At 42.4% G+C, this 24,597-nt stretch overlaps 1 protein-coding gene across 1 annotated transcript in view; it reads left to right on the top strand.

Moving 5' to 3' along the window:
• Positions 1–24,597, top strand: part of LOC112249683 (transforming growth factor beta receptor type 3) — a 123,953-nt gene that overhangs the window by 16,323 nt on the left and 83,033 nt on the right. Inside the window, exon 3 of the mRNA XM_024419468.2 lies at positions 20,123–20,310. Coding sequence (XP_024275236.1) covers positions 20,123–20,310 — 188 coding nt within the window. The remainder of the gene's footprint in view (positions 1–20,122; positions 20,311–24,597) is intronic.

Here is a 24,597-nt window from a genome sequence, read left to right as displayed (position 1 = left end):
TCAGTCTCTCCTCAAGTCTTAGCCAAGAGACACCAGCATGCAAGGTATTTATATCAGCCCTCTGATTACAATGAAGAGCAGAACTTGCCGCTCTGTTCTAGGCCAGCTGCAGCTTAACTAGGTCTTTCCTTGCAGCACTGGACCACACGACTGGACAATAATCAATATTAGACAAAATATTAGAGTCTGCAGAACTTGCTTTTTGGAGTGTGGTGTCAAAAAAGCAGAGCATCTCTTTATTATGGACAGACCTCTCCCCATCTTTACAACCATTGAATCTATATGTTTTGACCATGACAGTTTACAATCTAAGGTAACGACAAGTAATTTAGTCTCCTGAACTTGTTCAACAGCCACACCATTCATTAGCAGATTCAGCTGAGGTCTGGAACTTAAGGAATGATTTTAGTTTTAGAGATGTTCAGGACCAGTTAATTACTGGCCACCCATTCCAAAACAGACTGCAACTCCTTGTTAAGGGTTTCAGTGACTTCATTAGCTGTGGTTGCTGATGCGTATATGGTTGAATCATCAGCATACATGGACACAAATGCTGTGTTTAATGCCAGTGGCATGTCATTGGTAAAAAATAGAAAAGACTAGAGAGCTGCCCTGCGGTACACCAACCTTTACATGTTTGACATTAGAGAAGCTTCCATTTAATATAACTCAAAGAGCCGAGGTTGAAAAGCCATAACACGTTTTTTCAACAGCAGGTTATGGTTGATAATATCAAAGGCTGCACTGAAATCTAACAGTACAGCTCCCACAATCTTCTTATTATCAATTTCTTTCAACCAATCATCAATCATTTGTGTCAGTGCAGTACATGCCCTTTATAAACATTTTTAATTTTTTTATTACACCTTTATTTAACCAGGTAGGCAAGTTGAAAATAAGCTCTCATTTACAATTGCGACCTGGCCAATATATAGCAAAGCAGTTCGACACATACAACACATGGAGTAAAACAAACATACAGTCAATAATACAGTAGAAAAATAAGTCTATGTACAATGTGAGCAAATGAGATGAGATAAGGGAGGTAAAGGCACACAAAAAAATCAAATACTTATGTCATGCAATAAAATACAACTGAATTACTTAAAAATCATACAATGTGATTTTCTGGATTTTTGTTTTAAATTCCGTCTCCCACAGTTGAAGTGTACCTATGATAAAAATTACAGACCTCTACATGCATTGTAAGTAGGAAAACCTGCAAAATCGGCAGTGTATCAAATACTTGTTCTCCCCACTGTATATATATATATACTGCAACACCTCACCCAAAAGCATTTATGTCTCTTCTATAGATGTTACAGCAGTAGCAAATGAATCATCAAATTAATTATCTAAGTGAGTCTCAGAAATGGCTAATATATGAATGTTATCTGATGTTTGCAAGTTATTGATTTTATGAACCTTATTTCTAAGGCTACATATATTAATATGGGCTATTTTCAGACATTTCCTGGGTAGCTTATCAGAGACAGACATAATACTGAAAAGAGCAAACGAAGCAAGAGAAAAAAATATACATTTAGCAGTCCATTAATCAATTGGTGTGTGCTGTGGGGTTGAAGCTACGAACCCATAGACGTGGCTCTCTCATCCCTTCCAGGCTTCTGGGAGGGAGGGTGGACAATGAGCCTGTCATAGCGGATGTAAGCAATGTCCCCATGCGCTTTGGCAGCTTTCTGGCGTACAGCTTCAGGATAGTCCTCATTGAGGAAGATATACGTTCCTCTCAAGTTCTTGGCTCTTTCCAGAACAGCTAGGGTGTCCCTGAACCTCAGCAACTTGACCACTATCGACCTGGGTCTATCACATGGGTGGGTTTTCCAGTCCTGATTGCTCCACTGCAATCTTCATGTGGTCCATCTTCAATTTCTCAGATCATTTCCCTCACTTTGTCCTCAGACTCCATCCAGGTCTCCGTCCAGGTTTCATGTAGAGATTCTGGAATTCTGTCCACAAACATGTTGTTCCGCCTTGATTGTCCGTCGTCTGATTTATCTGTCATTGTTATCACTGATTCACACACAGAACTGATGTCCTCTCTCAAGGACTTACAGATTTCTGTCATCTTGCTGTTCTTCTGTTTCAACTCATCGAGCTGACCCTGGGAGAACTGCAAACTGTTCTTCAGGTCCTGGACCTCTCTGGTCAGGTCGTGCATTCTTTTATTTGTAGAATCCACAAGTATTTGGGGAAAACACTTGGAAGCTATTTTCTTGTGGTTGTAAGAACTGCTTGTAGGCCTCTTTTTGTTCGTTTGAAAAAGTATCCTTCACATGTAATAAAGCGACTCCACTGTCCTCAACGGTACTCCCGCCGGCTTTGGTCTTTGTCATGGTAGCTAGCATCGTAGGTTACGCTGTTACTCCTCACAGTTCCAGACAGGGCAGGTCACAGGGAAGATTGAAAACAACAAACAGCAGGGATCTAGACAGCCACAAACCCTGGACAATTCTCGGTCTCAGCCACAATGGCTAACCGCATTGCGGGCTGCGTTCAAGAAACCCCACTAGCTAGCCAAATAGCTCATCAGACCCGTTCTTGGTCGGCAGGGTCACTGGAAAGAGACAAGTTGTCCCAGCTGCTGATGCCAACTGCATCGCGGGATCCAAACTAAGAGCTAGCTAGCTACCAAGAACTTTCCAATACACTTTCAACAAACTTTTTAAAAAACATGTTAAAAAACGAACCCTTCCTCATTCCGCATTCAACAGGAAGGGATGTCAAAAGGACTCACTTCCTCAATATTTTCTGAAGGCACTGTGGGACCCCTGTTTTATTGTAGGTCCAGTCTGAAAATCTAATTAATCAGTTAAGCACCCTGTCTGTTCTCACAGGCAGTGCCTCAAGACGTCTTCAAAATGTGAATTAAGACTTCATGAGAACAAATGTATCTCAAGATGTCTTGATGTCTCAATTGCATATCTCAAGACGTCTCAAGACAAAGGTGATGGTCCTATATATATATATATATATATATATGTATGTATGTATGTATGTATGTATGTATGTATGTATGTATGTATGTATATATATATATGTGTATATATATGAGATTCTTATGTCTTCGCCCTAGTAATGGGAGTTGTTGTCCCAAGGCAGGCGACAAATTTAGCTCCAAAATAAGCCCATAGAAATGCATTGTGCTTATTCTTGACATTTTTTTGGCGAGAGTAAAACCTCTTGCTTTGCCTCTTCCTCTCTGATAATATTCAGCCAGAACCGTAATGGGAAACGGCTGGAGTTATCCTGCATTTTCCATTGTGTTTCACAGCTCTATGAAAAACACAGGCAGGCTACTGAATGGAGGCTAGGGGGGGGAGTAAGGCAGTTATGTGGTGCGTTTCATTGAAGAAACAGAAAGGAGAAAATATAACTAGAGTTGAACTCTCTCTTGTCCTGGTGTTAGAGGAAGATGGACAGAGTAGTAGGGCATGTCTCAGTTTTTTGCCTCTCTCATTGTAGGCAGGTTGGCAGAACTTGGGGCTCTTCTTCTGACTAAGCGAGTGGGTTTGAGGCCTGTATTCACTGCAGGTTTAGCCAAAAGCCCTGATCTCTGTCCCCACATGTTTTCTGGGTGGGTATGAGTTGATATGCTCTCATTTTGAGTTCTTTATTGATGACAGGTTCATTATCACCACCACACATGACATGTCACTTTCTGTCTCTGCTGTTAGCAATCTATTACCCTCCCTCCCTCCTCCCTCCCTCCCTCCCTCCCTCCCTTGCATTTATTGTAATGAATCTTGACATGAAGTCAGCTCTGCGGAGTGGTCACTAGCTAGAACAGGCACAAAGTCATAAAATCAGATTTTAAACCTAACCTTAACCGCACTGCTAACCCTAATGCTTAACCCTAACCTTAAATTGCTTTTTGGTTTTAATTCCCCCCCCATGAATTTTTATGATATCGACCACTTTTACTTTGCACCTGGCCCATCTAGCAGAAATCGCTCAGTTCTGTTTCCAGGGCAAGATTCATGAAAATAAACGTCAACTTGCCCCTCCTTCCCTCCCACATCTTAAGTAGGAGCAGGGATGTGAGTGAGTTAGCTGAAGGCTTCCAGGTGGTGTCTCTCCTCTCACTGCCTGTCTCTCCCCAGCCTGGGTCTCAGGCGGACCCCCCCTCCATTTCCCTCAGATAAGTCGTGCTGAAAGGCCACGTCGGCCAGGCCCCACCGTCGGAAAGTTTCTTTGGAAAATGGAAGAAAAGTGTTCTTCCAAAGACACAGACCCTCCCCAGTCTGAACACTAAATAACAGATTTCCTTTGGCACACACACACAGTCACACACAAATGGAATATTCTCTGTTTTTTCACCTTGGGCATCATCTCTGGAAGATGGGACTTGCCTCACGGAGAGAGAGCGTGGTTGGTTGTGGCTAGCCTCATTACTGCTGTGTAGAGTATCGAGGGACTCGTCATATTTACGACAAAGGTTTCCCCTCCACAGTGGGATGCACTGTTATGTGCAAGGTGGGATATGCATTTCTTCTCATTTGGAGTGTTTATTGCAGTGTGAACGTGTGAACGTCTCACCCACGCGCCACTCTCACTTTCATACCATACTTTTTATTAATTTGATATCATGGTACAGTATCTTCCATTTTGTTTTCGAATAATGACTTGTTGTCCACCCTGCTTGATGAACTATATCAACAATTTAAATATACCATATTTAAATTGTTATATTGTATTAATAAAAATGTATTTGTCTAGCTGGTGGGCCAGCTCTGCTGTGTGGCAGTAAATCAGTTGTGTAATGCTTCTCCCATTGGGGTTTTAGTGGAGGCTGATCTGAGGTCTTCCTTAGACAGAGGACTTCATTCACCAGCAGCACATACTCCCTTTCTACTCAGTCCCTTTATTAACTAACCAGCATCTTGTCCAGGGGCCTTCCCTCTCTCCCAGGTTCCTTTTGTGTGTGTTAATATGTGAAGCGGCAAGGCTACATGACATTTGACATCATGTCATTCTCCTCAGCCCACCCTCCCAATGAGACGAGGAGGTCCACTGGAATGTGGTCTCCTCATTGGGCTCTCTGTGAAAGTAGCTGTATGTGTTTGTGTGTGTGTGTGTGTGTGTGTAAAAGTAGTTGTGTGTTATGTCCTTTGCCCCCTCTAGTCGCCTCTCAGGCTCCTTGACACTGGCACAAAGACCTGCCTTTGTTTTCTATTCATTGTTGCCTCGCCGGCAACTTGCTGCTTCTCCCAACACATCACTAATAACCAATGATGTATATACCATGTAATATAAGACTGTCTATGATCATAACGCTAGGTGGTAGCGCCACAGCGTGATTGACATGTTTGGGAGATAATCCCTCAAAAACAGTCCGGCCATCACCATGGCATCCAAAGGATATGCTGTATAATGGTCCTATATTTTCAGTTGACTGTACTTGTTTACAGTACAGTAAGCTATATCTCCATTGGAAGATTATAGTTTGGTTACATTTTTTCCTGTAGGACCATTACATACAGTAGATATTTATGTGCTGAGGCTAAAGTGTGTATGAGTCAGTATAGATAAACCACAACTGGGGCTATACTGTGTTTACTCTAATACTCAATCCTGTCCTGCTGTTTATGGTGGAGTACAAACAAGCAGGGGTACATTTATTCAGTTGATATCATGCTCCACATTTTTGAGTGTGTGTGTGTGAGAGAGAGAGAGCACTGTGATATACAGTATGTTAGCAATTTCATCTGATATACACTACTGTTCAGAAGTTTGGGGTCACCTAGACATTTTCTTGTTTTTGAAAGAAAAACACTTTTTTTGTCCATAAAAATAACATCAAATTGATCAGAAATGAAGTGTGGACATTGTTAATGTTGTAAATGGGGGAAACGGCTGTATTGTTGTGGCCAAAAGTTTTGAGTATGACACAAATATAAATTTTCACTGTCTGCTGCCTCAGTTTGTATGATGGCAATTTGCATATACTTCAGAATATTATGAAGAGTCATTTTCTCTGATGAATCCCCTTTCTGATTGTTTGGGGCATCCGGAAAAAAGCTTGTCCGGAGAAGGTGAGCGCTACCATTAGTCCTGTGTCATGCCAACAGTAAAGCATCCTGAGACCATTCATGTGTGGGGTTGCTTCTCAGCCAAGGGAGTGGGCTCACTCACAAATTTGCCTAGGAACAAAGCCATGAATAAAGAGCGGTACCAACACATCCTCCGAGTGTTTTCTATCCAAATCTACTAATTATATGCATATCCTAGCTTCTGGGCCCAAGTAGCAGGCAGTTTAATTTGGGCATGCTTTTCATCTAAAATTCTGAATGCTGACCCCTACCTTAGTGAAGTTAACAATTTCTACACTGTATTTCTGAAAGATTTGATGTTATTTTGATGGACAAACAAGGACATTTCTAAGTGACCCCAAACTTTTGAACGGTAGTGTATATAGCCCAATAAGCACTAATAAACAACTGGCGTCAGACAGTCAGTATGTCCTTAAAAAATACATTCCTGTACATAGCATTTGCAGCCTCCTCAACCTGTAGCTGCAGAACCTTCACAGGGTCTGAATGGGACTCAGAGTTTGAAGGACATCAACAAGTGTTGTTCATTCCTTCAAGTGAGGTGGGAGGAAACTTCACATTGGTAGTTTATTAGACTGCCTTTTCCAACTTTTCTATTGTCCGAAAGTCATTATTAATTTGAACAATACTGGACTGTCTGTTCCGTGTTTTCTATTGTACTAAAGTCATTTTAATATGAACAATACAAATGGCCAAGATGAGAGCTGGCTGGGTGGGTCATTCAGAAAATGAATGGTGTCAGGAACAAGCAGGACAAGTGGCACTCAAGTTCCCCACTGGGCCGGAGACCCTGGCTGAGAGGTGTGTGTGTGTGTGTGTGCGTGTGTGTGTGTGTGTGACTCACACTGGGTCTGATACCCTTAAAAGAGGGCTGAGACGGGTGGGAGGCTAAGAGGACAGGGGTAGGAGGGTTCTCCTGAGACCTCTTTGACACGACTGGATGAAAGGCCGGGGGTTTCTTTAAAGCATGTGGGTGATGGGTGAAAGGTCCTTGAAGTGGCAGGGCATTCATGCATTCATTCATTTGCAATTATTGTCTCCTGTTGCAGAAGGTCAAGGAACGAAAAAGCAAGAGCGTTTTAAATGTATGTTATTTTGGAAATGTGGTGATGTTAAAACTGGCGAAATGATTGGCTTTCATTTCATGGTCATGGCATAACATGTCAGCCTCATTCTTGAATATCCAGTAATAAAAAGGTGCCACCAGAAACATTTTTCCTTTTCGAAACACAATCCTTTGTAGTCATTTTGGTGACTACTTAGTTGACCCTACACTAAAGAATCACCTGACTTGGGAAAACTCTCTACCAGAGTATGTGAGCGGAGCTGGAGCGGAGCAAAGAGTGGAGCGTGCCCAATTTGACTGGAGCACGGAGCGAGATTCCCAAAGGCTGGTGCGTTGGCTTTCTCGCCCCGCTCCAATTTCGCTCCATTAGCGCGTCGGTAGTGCTTACTTCACGAGCTCAGGGCATGCCTGGTCCAGCATTTTAATATATATATATTTTTTAACCCTGGTCCAGCATGCATTTGTAGGCTACTTGTGTGGATCTATATCCCCTTGCTTTAGCTACTGTCATGGAGTTTGCTAAATATTTCCATATATAAAACACACAGGTGCAAAATCAAGGTGATTTACAAAGATGAGGACCAAGAGCAAGAGAGGGAGTGCGGTGATGTAGTGTCCACAACTAAAGAATCATGGTGGTTATCTGAAAAGACACGTAATCCCGAAAGCATGATGGTGAACTTACTACGTGCACATGCTAAAAGAAAGGAACGAGGTAAGTAGCTAACGGTGTCATTGTAGCAAAGTATTTATCAACAAAAAAAATCTGATCTCTTAAAAGTTTCTTACATTTTTGTTCTATCATCTATACAATAGGCCATAATTGATTTTTGACCCAATAGGCCTGGCATATTCCCACTTTCAAGGAGCTTTCTGTTTTGATTGAGTTATTTTGCCTAAAAACCTTTAGGTCTGCCAAAAGGGTGTTAGCTGGCCTGCTCTCCAGGCACCATCGCATGAGCCTGAAGCCACAGACTCTGGCCAATCTAGTGTTTCTAAAAATGTATTCAAAGGTACTGTACCTTGATCCTAATAAGTCTTTTTTTAATTGAATTTATATTTAATTCTAAGCAAGTCATAGTCATACGTTCAATTTATACACTATAATGATTTAATACAACCAAATGTTGTTTAAATGCTGAGTGCTTCACAATCTATTTCTTTGTAGGCTATAGCCTTGACATAATTGAAATAATATTGAGTGAATAATTCATTTTTGTTCCTCCTGTCTGGCACATGACACATTTATAGCGTTCATATGCCATTTAATCTGACATGTAGCCTATTTGAAATGATGAGCGCTTCTTTCGTTCACCTTTTCCTGTTTATTCAAATATTTTTCATTTAAATCATATGGTTTGGTTTCAATACTTCAAAACCAATTGATAGGTCCAGTCCAGGTATTCACAAAAATAGATGTGTGTTGGTCAAATTGTGATTTTAATGAATGGAGCGAATTCAGAGCGGCAGTTTTTTTTTCTTCCTGTGAGCGTGGAGCGTTTCTTAGTGGAGCGGTTCTTAGTGGAGCGGTTCTTAGTGGAGCGGTTCTTAGTGGAGCGTTCTTAGTGGAGCGGTTCTTAGTGGAGCGGTTCTTAGTGGAGCGTTTCTTAGTGGAGCGTTTCTTAGTGGAGCGGTTCTTAGTGGAGCGGTTCTTAGTGGAGCGGTTCTTAGTGGAGCGGTTCTTAGTGGAGCGGTTCTTAGTGGAGCGGTTGAAAAGGACGTGGAGCTCCATGAGCAATGAGCGTGACTCCGCTCACATACTCTGGTCTCTACCCCTATAACCTATGAGTCCATACTTGTTTTCTAGCCATGTTCACAGCTTTATCATCTTCACTATGTCCGGAGAGGATGTACTCAGCACCCAGTTTCAGTAGAGACATAATATCACAGACGTTTAAAACCTCTAGTCGCGTACACACGTTACTGGTTCATCTGGCTATCCCATCTGTCTCACTTTACACAGTGGCTACTGTGTTCCTGGGGGAACTAGCCATGTCATCCATCACTTAAAGGGATAAAGATGTATGTCTATATTCATGCAGGGTTAGAGGGAGACATACCAAGAAAAGAGAGAGAGAGAGAGAGAGAGAGAGAGAGCTTCTGAAAGTATTCACACCCCTTTACTTTTTCCACATTTTGTTGTGTGACAGGCTGAGTTTAAAATTATTACATTGAGATACGTAAGGTCCTCAATCGAGCAATTAATTCCAAGCAAAGATACAAACACAAAGACCAGGGAAGTTTTTTAATGCCTCGCAAAGAATGGCACTGATTGGTAGATGTGTGAGGAAAAAAGGAAGCAGACACTGAATATCCCTTTGAGCATGGTGAAGTTATTAATTACACTTTGGATGGTGTATCAATACACCCAGTCACTACAAAGACACAGGCGTCCTTCCTACCTCAGTTGCCGGAGAGGAAGTAAAATGCTCAGAGATTTCACCATGAGTCCAATGGTGATTTTTAAAATGGTTACAAAGTTTAATGGTTGTGATATAAGAAAACGTAGGATGGATCAACAATATTGCAATTACTCCATAATACTAACCTAAATGACAGAGTTAAAAGGAAGCCTGTACAGAATAAAATATTCCCAAACATGCATCCTGTTTGCAACAAGGCACTAAAGTAATACTGCAAAAATGTGGCAAAGCAATTCACTTTTTGTCCTGAATACGAAGCGTTATGTTTCGGGAAAATTGTACACAACACATCACTGAGTGCCACTCTTCATATTTTCAAGCATGGTGGTGGCTGCATCATGTTATGGGTATGGTTGTCATCGGCAAGGACTAGGGAGTTTTCTGGATAAAAATAAACGGGATACAGCTACACACAGAGTCAAAATCCTAGAGGAAAATCTGCTTCAGTCTGCTTTCCAACAGACACTGGGAGTCAAATTCACCTTTCAGCAGGACAATAACCTAAAACATAAGGCCAAATCTACATTGGAGTTGCTTACCAAGACGACATGAAATGCTCCTGAGTGGCCTAGTTACAGTTTTGACTTAAATCGGTAAGACATTAAAGTAGATTTTAAAACATTTTCTAAAAACGTGTTCACTTTGTCATTAGCGGGTATTGTGTGTAGATTTTTTAAAATATTTAAACAATTTTGAATTCAGGCTGTAACACAACAAAGTGGAATAAGTCAATGGGTATGAATACTTTCTGATGGCATTGTAGTATATTGTGGACTGCTAATGTCCATCTCCGCTCTCTAAACTCAATCTAACGGGATTTGCAGTGCATACAGATGTTTTAGTACAGTAACAGACATCCTCTGCACCCCTACACAGTCAGTATAGTGTTGATTATCTACTTGCCTTATTCTGTGTCAGAAAAATGATTGACTCACGGATTCCTCTTTCCATTGTTTCTAAGCACTGAATTATTAAGTCAGCACAGTAGACTGGATTTATATATTTTTTACAAGGGTGATCTAAACGGTGAAGGTGTATTCACATTCTAGCCCACTTCTGTATGAATCCACCTCAGGGTGTACAGTTTCTGCAACTATGCCTGTGTATAAAATCATAAAAGTTAGCCATTCCTAGACTGGGTCTGTTTATTATCACTTGATTGAAAGATGGGTCTTCATTTGGAGTGACTATTTCAGTCGTACGTCAATGGCTCAATTGTCAGTGTCATTTTTATGGACACAGATGTAGGACGTATGACTAGTATCCACACACCTGGTAACCCACTTGGAGATGGAACAAAGATTCATTTGAATCTTTTCCTCCCCTTTAGTTTTTTCCTTATGTAAATCTCCACAGACAAAGCATGCTATCAAGCTTATTATGAATCTTATTTTGCAGAGTGGCAGCTCTTTCAATTATAACTATAATTCTGTTGTTTATTACCATTGTTTCACAATAGCTGGTGCCATTTTGTCAAATCAGATGTATTCGTCAAATAAGGGATTGTTTGTGTGACGTTGTACTGTAGACAGGTTTTCGGGACTCTTGCTCTCAGATTTCACGCTTTGATGGGAAAGTTTAACGACTTCCCTGACTGACAGCCCCCGTCTCCCCCCTCTCCTCCCCCACCTCACATCGCCTGACTCCCCCGTGTCTCCCCATTTATCCTGCTCTAACCAACTTCCTCCCTACCGTGCTTCCAATTTTACAGGCACAGATTGGTTCATGATGAATCCATATTTCACAGCTAGCAGACAGAATGAATTGAGCTAGTACTATCCCTATGAAAAGATTCATTTGCTTCCTGTATTTGCGGCCCCTGGCTAACTCAGTGCTGAGTGAGTTACTGTTATTGTCAGCGCTGTGGCCCTAGCGATTGTGTAGTTCCAAACTAAAGCTCCTTAGAATAACATGACAGGGCAGAATATTGCTTTCCCTAAACTGGTTTGCATGGTCCACGGATCCTGGGAATGTCTGCTAAGAGACGAAGACCAATGACATTGCAGGATAGAGATAATCCCTTGGTCCATATGGGAACTGAGATACCACAGGTTTAATGGCCACACCCTGACATAGTGGCCCCACCCTGTCTATTACATGTATTTCCTGCCTTTCAATTTCTTTGTATAATTAAACAAATGTTTTAAATCCTGTCTGTCTTTATTTGGGAATGTGTACAGGGTAAAGGATGTATTCTGCAGCGTCATCTAAACTCAAAAAAGAAACGTCCTCTCACAGTCAACTGTGTTTATTTTCAGCAAGCTTAACGTGTAGATATTTGTATGAACATAAGATTCAACAACTGAGACATAAACTGAACTCAAGTTCCACAGACATGTGACTAACAGAAATGGAATAATGTGTCCCTGAACAAAGTGGGGTTAAAATCAAAAGTAACAGTCAGTATCTGGTGTGGCCACCAGCTGCATTAAGTACTGCAGTGCATCTCCTCCTCATGGACTGCACCAGATTTGCCAGTTCTTGCTGTGAGATGTTACCCCACTCTTCCACCAAGGCACCTGCAAGTTCCCGGACACTTCTGGGTGGAATGGCCCTAGCCCTCACCCTCCGATCCAGCATGTCCCAGAAGTGCTCAATGGGATTGAGATCCGGGCTCTTCGCTGGCCTTGACAGAACCCTGACATTCTGCAAGAAGGGTACCACATGAGGGAGGAGGATGTCTTCTCTGTAACGCACAGCGTTGAGATTGCCTGCAATGACAACAAGCTCAGTCCGATGATGCTGACACACCGCCCCAGACCATGACAGACCCTCCAACTCCAATTCGATCCCGCTCCAGAGTACAGGCCTCCGTGTAACGCTCATTCCTTCAACGATAAACGCGATTCCGACCATTCGCTGTCCGTCCTGTCTCCCTGTAGCGCTGTCTTAGTCGTTTCACAGTACGGACATTGCAATTTATTGCCCTGGCCACATCTGCAGTCCTCATGCCTCCTTGCAGCATGCCAAGGGCACCTTCACGCAGATGAGCAGGGACCCTGGGCATCTTTCTTTTGGTGTTTTTCATAGTCAGTAGAAGGGCCTCTTTTGTGTCCTAAGTTTTCATAACTGTGACCTTAATTGCCTACCGTCTGTAAGCTGTTAGTGTCTTAACGACCGTTCCACAGGTGCATGTTCATTAATTGTTTATGGTTCATTGAACAAGCATGGGAAACAGTGTTTAAACCTATTACAATGAAGATCTGTGAAGTTATTTTGATTTTTACAAATGATCTTTGAAAGACAAGGGTCCTGGAACAAGGGACTTTTCTTTTTTTGCTTAGTTTATTTTGTGAAACACACGGTGTAAGAATTAAAGCTGTGTAAAAGTATCTCTTTACAGTGACCTTCATATCCTTCTGAAGATACTTTTGGCCGTGTAGTGTATGTGTACACCTGCTAGTCAAACATCTCATTCCAACATCATGGCATTAATATGGAGTTGGTCCCCCCCCTTTGCCAAAACAGCCTCCACTCTTCTGGGAAGGCTTTCCATTAGAAGTTGGAACATTGCGGCATTGACTTGCTTCCATTCAGCCACAAGACCATTAGTGAGGTCGAGCACTGATGTTCGGCGATTAGGCCTGGCTTGCAGTCTGCATTCCAATTCATCCCAAAGGTGTTCGATGGGGTTGAGGTCAGGGCTTTGTGCAGGCCAGTCAAGTTCTTCCACACCGATCTCGACAAACCATTTCTGTATGGACCTCGCTTTGTGAAAGGGGGTATTGTCATGCTGAAACAGGAAAGGGCCTTCCCCAAACTGTTGCCACAAAGTTGGAAGCACAGACCTGTCTAGAATGTCATTGTGTGGAGTAGCGTTTAGATTTCCCTTCACTGGAACTAAGGGGCCTAGCCCGAACCATAACAAAAAGTCCCAGACCATTATTCTGTGACGTTGCTTCCAGCAATTTGGAACTCGGTAGTGAGTGTTGCAACCGAGGACAGACGATTTTACGTGCTTCAGCACTCGGCGGTTCCGCTCTAGCAGGGCACGAACTGACGTGTTGGAAAGGTGGCATTCTATGACAGTGCCAGGTTGAAAGTCACTAAGCTCTTCAGTAAGGCCACTCTACTGCAAATATTTGTCTATGGAGATTACATGGCTGTGTGCTAGATTTATACACCTGCCAGCAACGGCTGTGGCTGAAATAGCCAAATCCACTCATTTGAAAGGTGTCCACATACTTTTGTGTATATACAATGGTCTACTGCTGGGGCATGCCTGGAACAAGACACATGAGGGTGTGTGTGTGTGTGTGTGTGTGTGTGTGTCCATATGTGCACATATCTGTCTCTGAGTGTGTGTGTGCGGGCATGTGTGTATGTGTGCACACGCTGTGTGTGTTGTGTATAGTGCGCTGGGGGAAAGGCTCTGTTTGTTTCTCTTCGGAAATGGCTTTGTGGGAATATCAGATATGTTCCTAACGGGCACATGGTATGACATCACATCCTGTACCCAAGTCTTGGCATGTCACCAGCAGCATGTTGAAGCAGCAGAGTGCATTTCTTGGAAACTCTGGTCAAAACAGTGCGCTGTATAGGGAATCGGGTGCCTTTTGGGGCGTATCCAGTGTCTTTAAATACGTCTTAAGCGTGTTTGCTTACAGAGTATTTATACAGTCTCTGAGACTGAAGTATCCTTTTGAGTTTCTATACGCTCACATCCTGACTCTCCTCCTAGTACTAACCCTTTTGTGAGTGATCCCAAAGTATCCACGTTCCCCAGTCTTCAACATTAGTGTAATAATCAAAGTCCTCAACAAGCGCACACTACAGAATACATTTCAGTTCACATATATATCTTCTGAGTAGAGACTGATATACTGGGACCACCTGATTTTAATCTGTGTGTGTGCTTAACTGTAATTCACAAGATGGGCATAACCAGACAAGCGAACTTCAGTAGATGTTATATGTATTGTAAGGGGTAGAGTAGAGACTGATAGAGATTGAGAACTAGACCAGTCCTGTTACTGGCTGCCTGTGCTTCTCAACTCCCACAACCTCCGTTGTAGGTTAAGGTTAAGTGGAGTTGCAAGGAGTTATGCTCATCTGAGTCAGAGTGCATTTTTATCTGTCAGTGTCAGAGCCTCCCCCATATGTGACCTCTCTCTCTCTCGCTCTCACTTTCTCGCTCTCACTTTCTCGCTCGTGTCTTTTACTAAACTCCTGGTTTGATGTGTGAAGATGTGAATGCCTTTGGTTTCTACCCTGCCTAAATTCAGTCACCTAAACAGTCGTCATTTCCTCTTGATGCTTTTCCCAGTAGTACTATATATCGCAGTCAGCATATTCATTCATTCTTTATCCCAAATGGCACACTATTCCCTGGTGCCATTTGGGACACATACTATATAACCTAGTCAGAATATTCAGATATAGAGAGACTCTTGACTTACTTACTTACTTACTGGAGTGGGAAAGAGAGAGAGTCAAAGGCACAGCAGGAGGTTATCAGCTCTTTTTCATGTTCCCTGGCATATTTTGACTTTGGCCGTGAAGCATGTGTGTGGGTGGCTTCTACGTCTCCCTCGACTCACAGGACTTAATTGAAACTGTGGGCCATACGGTAATGTAAGGTATATAACAAATGCCTTTTCAGTACTGTTGCCCCATGACGCCAAACAACAACCCGAGTGACATTTTTACATTTAGCAAATGGTTTCAGGAATGGGTTATTTCAGTCACCCTTCATACTGGAACCTTCCACAAGTTATGATGATTATACCATATGTAAAAATGTTCACATCTAAATGTGTTAACTTAAGGTAGAATACCTATGTAAATATGTAGGCCAATAGCTGTAACAGTTGTTGTCTGTTGCCCTTTGCCCTCTATAAACAGGTGCGTGTGGGTGTGAAATAGAGAGGCGTAGACTTTTCAGTCAGGAAGTTGAGGTAGCAGCAGAAACATGTCACCTTTTATGCATCCATTTATCTTGTATGTCTACCATCAACAACAGAACATCCTCTCTGTAACTGGAACCTCATCTTTCTGTTACTTACTTTAGTTACTCATTTATGATATCAGAGAATTATTTCCTACCCTGAACCCTTGAAAGGAAACAGGAGTTTACTGTATATATATATATATATAACTGTTGAGGTACACAGAATGGTTTTCTGTGGGTTTTGAGTATTCATTTGAAACTGTGTTTTCTGGTTGTGGATAGGTCTAGGTGTTGAGGATAGTAGGATGTTGAGTCTGTGGGTCCACGCCATACCTGGTAGAACCAGACCATGCTGTCTTCACTCAAACGGATGTGCTCTCCATCCCACATGCTGCACTCCTTTTCAGGAGGCGTGGCTTATTAGGGGTGTGTCTTTCAGCTAGATCTTATTGGCACCGTGAGAGTAAATGTCATTCCTGTTCATCATGTTAAGTCTACATACTGCAATTTCTTTATTGTACACATTGTTGTATAATATTTAGATTATGTGTTCATATATTATAATAAGATATACCATCTCGTATCCCAGCAATGGGATTTACGTAGGATTTTTGGGAACTCATACACTTTTGTAAGCGTCATTGAAGCTACAAAAATGTCAATGTTCAACCTTACCATGTGATAACTATGCAGCAGAACGGATGAACAGGAATGACATTTTATCTCATGGGTGACTAGAAAAAGAACTGTCTGTATGCCACGCCCATACCAAACTACGCCTCCAGTCTTCTAATCTGACCCGCTGGATCATACTGTATCTCAATAAACCAGCACCAATAATCCAGCACCCAGCATTAATAACTTATTCCCCTAACCAAAATCGGAGATAAATATTTTGCTGTTACGGTAGATATCGCAGATTGAATATCACTTTTTACTGTAATCTGCTAGATCTGCTGGGCTTTGGTCTTAGAGGAGCCTGCTCTGCAGTGTATAGTCTGTTTAGTGAATTGTCTTGTGGGCACTCTGTTTCGGGATTGTTTTTCATGTGGGGCGAACAACCACTTCTCTCATTCTGCTCTGTGGGCGTTTGCTCGGCCTGGCCAGCCAGAGGGGCTAGCAGCTGCTGGACAGGAGCAATAGATGGAGAGAAAGCGGTACAGACAGTGATAGAGAGGTACAGACAGTGATAAAGGGAGAGAGAAGGAGGTATAGACGGGGGAGAGGGATCAGACAAGGTGACAGAAGAGACAAAGCTGTGGCAAGGCCACAAGTCTGCCCCCCTCCCCCTCCGTGGAGGCTCCAAACTGTGATGACCATACCAGATGTGCAGGATTAGACTCCAGTTGGTTTCAGCTACACAGAAAAATATAAATAATACAAGGATATTATGGTTATAATAGAGGATGTTTGTATAAGTACATGTCTTTTAAAGTTCCTGTGTGTAAATATATGTAGTAAACTAAGTTCCCGTTTATAAATGTCCAAAATACATCATTGTTTAATAATGTTGTGAATATGGCTGACCATAGATTAATATGTAATACAGACATAATCAGAGCTACTTTCTGAGTTTGTATCTCTTTCTCTTCGTTGTACACTTAGTTTTTGGGGGAAACGATGCTTGTAATGTTGCTCAATTGCGTCTTGGCCAAAACCACTCAGTCCTGATATGATATTTAACAAGATACCCTGGATCTCCAAAACATTATTCTATGGGATGGAAACACTGTCTTTGTTTATTACCCACAGCTGCATTTGTGTTTAGTGTTATAAAACAAATGCTTGGTTTCCTTCAATTATTGTCCAAATCTTCCGGATTCTTTTCTTCCACTACACTGTATTGTCTCAGTGTAGCCCTTTTTTTCCATGAAGTTAAATGAAGAAACAACATCACTGCCCAACAAGTACCGTAATCTCTTGGCCGTCTTCCAAAAAGGACCATTTTTTCCTTCTGTCTGGCTGACGGTGTGGTTGTTATTCCACTGTGTGGTGTGGGGGAAAATGTGAGTTTAAGTGCTGTGAGATGAGGACTGAAGGTTGATGACTTTGGTTCGAGAGGGACCGGTGTGTACTCCTAGGGGAGGAGAAGGGGGTAAGGAGAGGTGGAAGGTGGGGGACAGACACAGAGAGGAAGGTACGCATGTCTCAGGCTTTGTGCGGATCACATGTGCAGTGTGTGTTTGTGTTTGTGTGTACAGTACAGCAAAACAATAGCTGCACTCAGAGAGAAACCTTCCTCTAGCAACCCACTGTTGAGGTACAGTATTTATGTCAGAGACAGAGGAGTTTTAAAGTTATCTCCCCTATCTTTAACTTCTCTTTAATAATTTACAAATGTTCCCCACCGATTGCCATCGGCAACCATAGCGTGTTTATCGTGCAGTGTTTGAAACGTGAGCAGGCCCGGCGCAGGCTGGTGCAAGGCGAGCCTGTAGGGCTGGCAGGCAGAGTAAAAGTGTAGGGACTGACCTACAGGGGGAAGGCCTGGCCACAACTAGTCCCCTGAGACAAAGTTTCTCTAATGGAAAAGGCCTGTCCAACGCCTTGCACAAAACCGTAGGGCTGTCTGTGTGTGTGTGTGTGTGTGTGTTTTAAGTAGGTAAAATCAGTCAAAAGTAGTGCACTATATAGGGCAGGGAGTTAGAATAACAGAATACAATAATAGAATGCACAAGGTGCAATTTAGAAATGTGGCTGTGCATCAGCAGTCACTTAATTAGCTCATGTCAGCAATTTGTATTTAGATTTGGAAGTTAGTCTAGCGGCCAGCTATCTAAACTTGTAGTAATCATGGTCGAATTACCGATCGGGGTGGGGCCCATTGATCATCAATTATCATATTAAAAACTGCAAACAGGGTGGAGGCAAAAAATGTGGGCTCCCGAGTGGCGCAGCGGTCTAAGGCCCTGCATCTCAGTGCTGGAGGCGTCACTACAGACCCTGGTTTGATTCCAGGCGGTATCAGAACCGGCCGTGATTGGGAGTCCACATTTGCCCTAGCGTCTTCCGGGTTAGGGTTTGGCCGGGCTAGGCCGTCATTGTAAATAAGAATTTGTTCTTAACTGACCTGCCTAGTTAAATAAAAAATAAATATTACAGGAAATTAGCTGTAAAACTGCTCATTTTTCTCTCCGTCCCATGCCATGATGTGTAGAATTGCAGGAAATTAACTTTAAAACAAATCTATCTTCTCTTTGCTGTTATGAGGGGGGCCGCTAAAATGTTTTACTCACAAGGTGGGGTTGGGGTTTCACCACGCTGGGACTTGGCTCTGCATGCCTGACATGGCTCGTTAGTCCCACTGTTCCTCTCCACATGACAGCCATGGATGGATGGATGGATGGATGGACAGATGGACGGACGGACACAGGGAGAGGAAAGAGGCAGAAGGCCCTATTTTTGGACCACTGCCCTCAGGAAATGAGTATCTATGGCAGTCCGAGATTTAGATGTAGCCTATTTATTATAATTGACTTTAGCTACCTTCAGTTTTTAGTAATTATACCTCACAATGTTACCTGAACCACCTATTAGGCTAATCATTGTGGAGTGAAATGAAAACAAGAATACAAAAGCGAGATTCTGATCCATAGAGAGAGAAATTTATCCCACCGCCTCCAACATAACATAACATTATTTTTTTTATTTTAATTTTTACTTTCGAGGAAGTGTTGTTAACAAGTTGTGCTCATTATGGTCAATTACATGATCCCTGTTATAGTCCATCCGTTCTTGTTATCCTCCAATTCCAAGGTCACCAGTCTTTTCAGTGCTGCAGGACACACACACACACAAACACACACACACACACTGTAGACCAATCTGACAGGCTTCTCGCTTCAGACTCTCACAGGAACACCTCCAGTGCCAGCTCTCCACAGCAACTTCTATAATTGACCCCTCAGTCATAATTATGGGTTGTCCAGAGCCTAGAGCACTACACTGTGAAGTCTGGTCCACCTCCTGTAGTGATTAGAGAATCAAGAGAAGGCCCGATTTTTGACCATTTTAAGGGAAAAGAGAAAGAAATCAAAGTGAAATAAAGGGGATTATAATTGGAGGGCTCTTTTGGGTCATCTTGATTATAGGTCTGGCACCGTAACAGCCTGTAGAAGCTTAGCTAGACACTGCTTTGTTCAGAGGCGCGGCCAGTCTGTATTAGTGGCCTGTTGAGGGTCAGAAAGAATGATGCTGCTCTTTGTTGGGAAGCCAGTCTGCTGTGTAGTGGGCTGTGAACTGGAGAGAATGGCCTACTTTGAGAAGTAGTGAGCTTTGTGCCCGGACAATGTGCGCGGGCAGCCTTTTATTTTGCTACGCCCAATGTAGATAATGATTATGCCACTCATTATGGTTGCATGCGGACATTCCTTTATTTGCCCTCGTCATTCATAAAAGAGCAGCTGATTCATACACTCTCTAATTATGAACAGTCTATAAATTATTTCCATAACCTCCGTATAAAGTGTTCTCCAGTTCGTTGGACCGACGCTGCAGTGTGGAAAACTTGCCTCTTGTGTCTATTGGCTTTTTTCCTTTAGAACTTCAGTTGATGTTAAAGTGTGTTTCCTTTTATGCAGATTCTCGAGCTACACGCTGGTGATCTTGGATTCTCGAAAAGCAATTGCACGAGTTAGCACTCATCTCCTTTTTATTTTCTGCCCCACAGGCCCGTTGTCACGCAGCCCGTGTGAGCTGCTGCCAGTCGGCGTAGGCCACCCGGTGCAGGCCCTGCTAAAGAGTTTCACGGCCATGTCAGGCTGTGCCTCCCGCGGCACAACAGGACTGCCTCAAGAGGTCCACATCATCAACCTGAGGGGCCACGGTCCTAAGGGGCCAGACCACAAGACTACAGAGGTCAGACACGTGTGTGTATATATAGTGTAACCACCTATATACAATACAATGTATAACAATATGCTGTATATAATATGACGGACCAGAGGACACACCTGCAGAGGTCAGTCACCCACCTGGCTGAGCTAAGCCAGAACAGCCACACCTGGTCCAGGGAGTCATATACATATACTGTAGTCTCACGCTATCCTCACCTGTGTATACTGTTATAACTGTAACCCAAAGTGCACACCTCTGTCAGACAGCTAAACATCCAACGTGCATCCCAGCATGCTGTTTCTACCATCGCATTAACACGGATGTCAACAAAAACACTGGTGTCATTTTGAGTTTAGTGGACTCAGCAGATGAGCACATTTAAAAAAATAGATATATATATATAAAACATTTTAAAAACGTCACCTCCTTGTTTATCTCGGTCCGTATCGTTCCATGGGCAGTATGCCATCCTAAGAAAGTAGATGACAGTGTGGGTTGGCATTCAGGTTAAAAAACACTTTGTACCAAGTTAATTGATGCTAAAATGACTGGAAGTCTGTTAAGTTAGGCTAACTCAAGAGCTTTCTGGGGAGAGGTGCATCATTTCTTATTTACTTTATCATTGCTCAGCAGCTGCTCTGCTCACATTCAGTCACAAGATCACAAAATGTTATTAACACGAGAAGGAAGAAGTAGAAAAGAAACGATAGTGGACCCCCTCCGCTTCTCAAATTGTACCCGTTCCAAGAATAACAGCAGCGTTAACTGAGGATGTTTACATGCTACTTTACTTCTCATATGTATATACTGTGTTCTATTCTACTGTATTTTAGTCAATGCCACTCCGACATTGCTTGTCCTAATATTTATATATTTCTTAATTTCATTCTTTTACTTTTAGATTTGTTTTTATTGTTGTGAATTGCTAGGAACACAAGCATTTCGCTACACCCGCTATAACATCTGCTAAATATGTATATGTGACCAAGAACATTTTACATTTGATTTGATTTGGATGGAGATGGTGGTCGGGGTTTGTAGAGTCTTTGTTTAAACTCGCTTGCACAAGGGTGGAGTGTGCAGAAGAATCTGTGTTGCTCAATGTAGGGGAGATTTTAAAATACACAGTAGTTACAGTTGAAGTCAGAGGTTTACATACACCTTAGCCAAATACATTTAAACTCAGTTTTTCACAATTCCTGACATTTAATCCTAGTAAAAATTCCCTGCCTTAGGTCAGTTAGGATCACCACTTTATTTAAAAAATGTAAAATGTCAGAATTGTGAAGTGCACAAGTCCCTCCTGCAGCAAAACACCCCCACAACATGATGCTGCCACCCCCGTGCTTCACGGTTGGGATGGTGTTCTTCGGCTTGCAAACCTCCCCCTTTTTCCTCCAAACATAACAATGGTCATTATGGCCAAACTGTTCTATTTTTGTTTCATCAGACCAGAGGACATTTCTCCAAAAAGTATGATCTTTGTCAACCATATGCAGTTGCAAACCGTAGTCTGGCTTTTTTATGGCGGTTTTGAAGCAGTGGCTTCGTCCTTGCTGAGCGGCCTTTCAGGTTATATTGATATAGTACTCGTTTTACTGTGGATATAGATACTTTTTGTACCTGTTTCCTCCAGCATCTTCACAAGGTCCTTTGCTGTTGTTCTGGGATTGATTTGCACTTTTCGCACCAAAGTACGTTCATCTCTAGGAGACAGAATGCGTCTCCTTCCTGAGCGGTATGACGGCTGCGTGGTCCCAAGCTGTTTATACTTGCGTACTATTGTTTGTACAGATGAACGTGGTACCTTCAGACGTTTGGAAATTGCTCCCAAGGATGAACAAGACTTGTGGAAGTCTACATTTGTTTTCTGAGGTCTTGGCTGAGTTCTTTTGATTTTTCCCATGATGTCAAGCAAAGAGGCACTGAGTTTGAAGGTAGGCCTTGAAATACATCCACAGGTACACCTCCAATTGACTCAAATTATGTCAATTAGTCTATCAGAAGCTTCTAAAACCATGACACATTTTCTGGAATTTTCCAAGCTGTTTAAAGGCACAGTCAACTTAGTGTATGTAAACTTCTGACCCACTGGAATTGTGATACGGTGAATTATAAGTTATAAATATTATAAATTATTCTGTCTGTAAACAAATGTTGGAAAAATTACTTGTGTCATGCACAAAGTAGATGTCCTAACCAACTTGCCAAAACTATAGTTTGTTAACAAGACATTTGTGGAGTTGTTGAAAACGAGTTTTAATGACTCCAACCTAAGTGTATGTAAACTTCCGACTTCAACTGTAGGTTTTATCAGCTGCATAGATTTTATACTGTGTTTGTATGTCGCTGGCAATAGGAGTTTGAATGCTTGACCCAGAGTGATGTTAGATGCTAGAGAGAGCCCTACATTACCTTTCTAGTTATTGATACATCAGAGAGCTGGGTGGGTCATGTTCAATAAGGCAAATGTTTCAACACCGTAAACAAGTGTTTTTTTATTGGACAGGTAGTACCTCCCTGTTTCACATTGTGTTCTTCTTTTTTTGTGCCTATTGAACACTTCCCAGGCATTGGTTATCAGTGTAAAGATGGATGGCTCTTCTGTCTCTCGCCACTATGTACCCAGGCCTCTTATCCCTGTGAGCTGCTCCTTCCATGGTGCTGTCAGATACAGTAGAGAACACTCTATCTGGTACATCTATCCACTGCCCTCTTCTGCCCCCATTGTAATCAGGGGCCCAGCAAATGGCGTCCGTTCCTTCCCCCCTGGTGCCGACAGGAAGCCGAAGAAAGGCTTGTTGGCCAAAGCAACGCAGCAGAAGATGGTAAACATCTCTGGGAGATCAGATTGTTGTTGGAGGGCTGCACCGCTGCGTCCCAAATGATACCCTATTCCCAGACAAAGTGCGCTACTTGTGCACTATATAGGGAATATGGTGCCATTTGGAACACAGGCATTGTTGTTGAAGGGCTCGGCAACATCAATAAAACTAAATCAGAGAAAATGTTATCTCCCCCAGCTATCTCCATGGCTGTGTTTCAACGAACCCCTTACTTAGCCTCTGCACCTCCTCACACTGTTGCGAGACAGAAAAGAAGCCTGTCATCACATTCTTCTATGGCTCTTAAAAGGAGGATCCAAAATGATATCCACGCATTTTCAAGAAGGGCTAAGCGGTAAATACTTGAGGAGATGAGTATACATGTTTAATAACAGTTGAACAAGACACTCCTTAGCTCTCCCGATCCTGAGAGTTGTAGTGTGCGTACCTCTGTGCCTATAAGCATGAACCCATCTACCCTTCTCTCTTTCAGGGCTTATATCAGGCTATTGAATGACAAGGCTCCCCTCTGTTTTCATTAACATTTGCTCGACTATAAGTCTATCTCTCTGTAGCCTGCGGACTGAAGGATGGGCTTGTGCTGTGTCAGGATATTTACGTGTCCCCCACTCCTTCAGTCATGGTAGTGTGAAAAGCAGCCTGCCCTGGGGATTTTACTGCTGAGGTAGGCAGATCTAAATGTTGCCAAGGCCAGATGCATAGACAAGAACAGGAGCTGGGTGTCAGGCTGGGTGTGTTATGTTGAGTCAGCATGTAAATAAAGACACCACTCTTGTGATTCTGTCATAACACGTTAGTGTTAACACTGTATTGCATAGATAGGACTTGCACTGTGACCTATTCTCCCAAAGGAGCGATGAGCCTAAGTACTGTAAGTAAGTAAGTAGTATAGATAGGGCTAGAAGTAAGTAGTAAATATCTAGTAAGTACTATAGATAGGAGATGGGATAGGAAGTCATATTTGAGATGTGTTACGGTCTGTTATTACACTCTTTACATTATTGTCCCAAGTGGGAATGGGCATTACGATATTGTACTAAAGCCATCTCTGCTTCTACTGAGTACTGTTTAAATTGCCGCTACTAGTGATTGAATGACTACTACAGTAATGTTTATGTAACTGTAGTAGCTAAACCTTTTGGAATGAAACCTTGTGATAGAATAGCATTTAGATTTTGTGATTAATTAGCTTCATCAAGTCATACTGCCTTTATGGTGAAAACAGACTGTAAAGAACAAGCTTGAGGTCAAATAATCACAAGGTTCCATTGAAACGTATCAACACATTTCCCAATAAGGATCAAGAGCGATGTTCAAAATTAGAATACCATAGTATAAACACAATGTTTATCACACAGCCTGGTGGGGTGGGTGCGGAGTCAAGCGCAGAGAGCAGAGGATAATGGGGGGGAACCGGACTTTATTGCGGCATCCAAAACAACAGGCGAATATCAAAAAAAGT

Source organism: Oncorhynchus tshawytscha, linkage group LG01 (genome assembly GCF_018296145.1).
Source record: "Oncorhynchus tshawytscha isolate Ot180627B linkage group LG01, Otsh_v2.0, whole genome shotgun sequence".
NCBI classification, from domain to species: Eukaryota; Metazoa; Chordata; class Actinopteri; order Salmoniformes; family Salmonidae; genus Oncorhynchus; species Oncorhynchus tshawytscha.
This window is presented reverse-complemented; position numbering and strand designations above follow the sequence as displayed.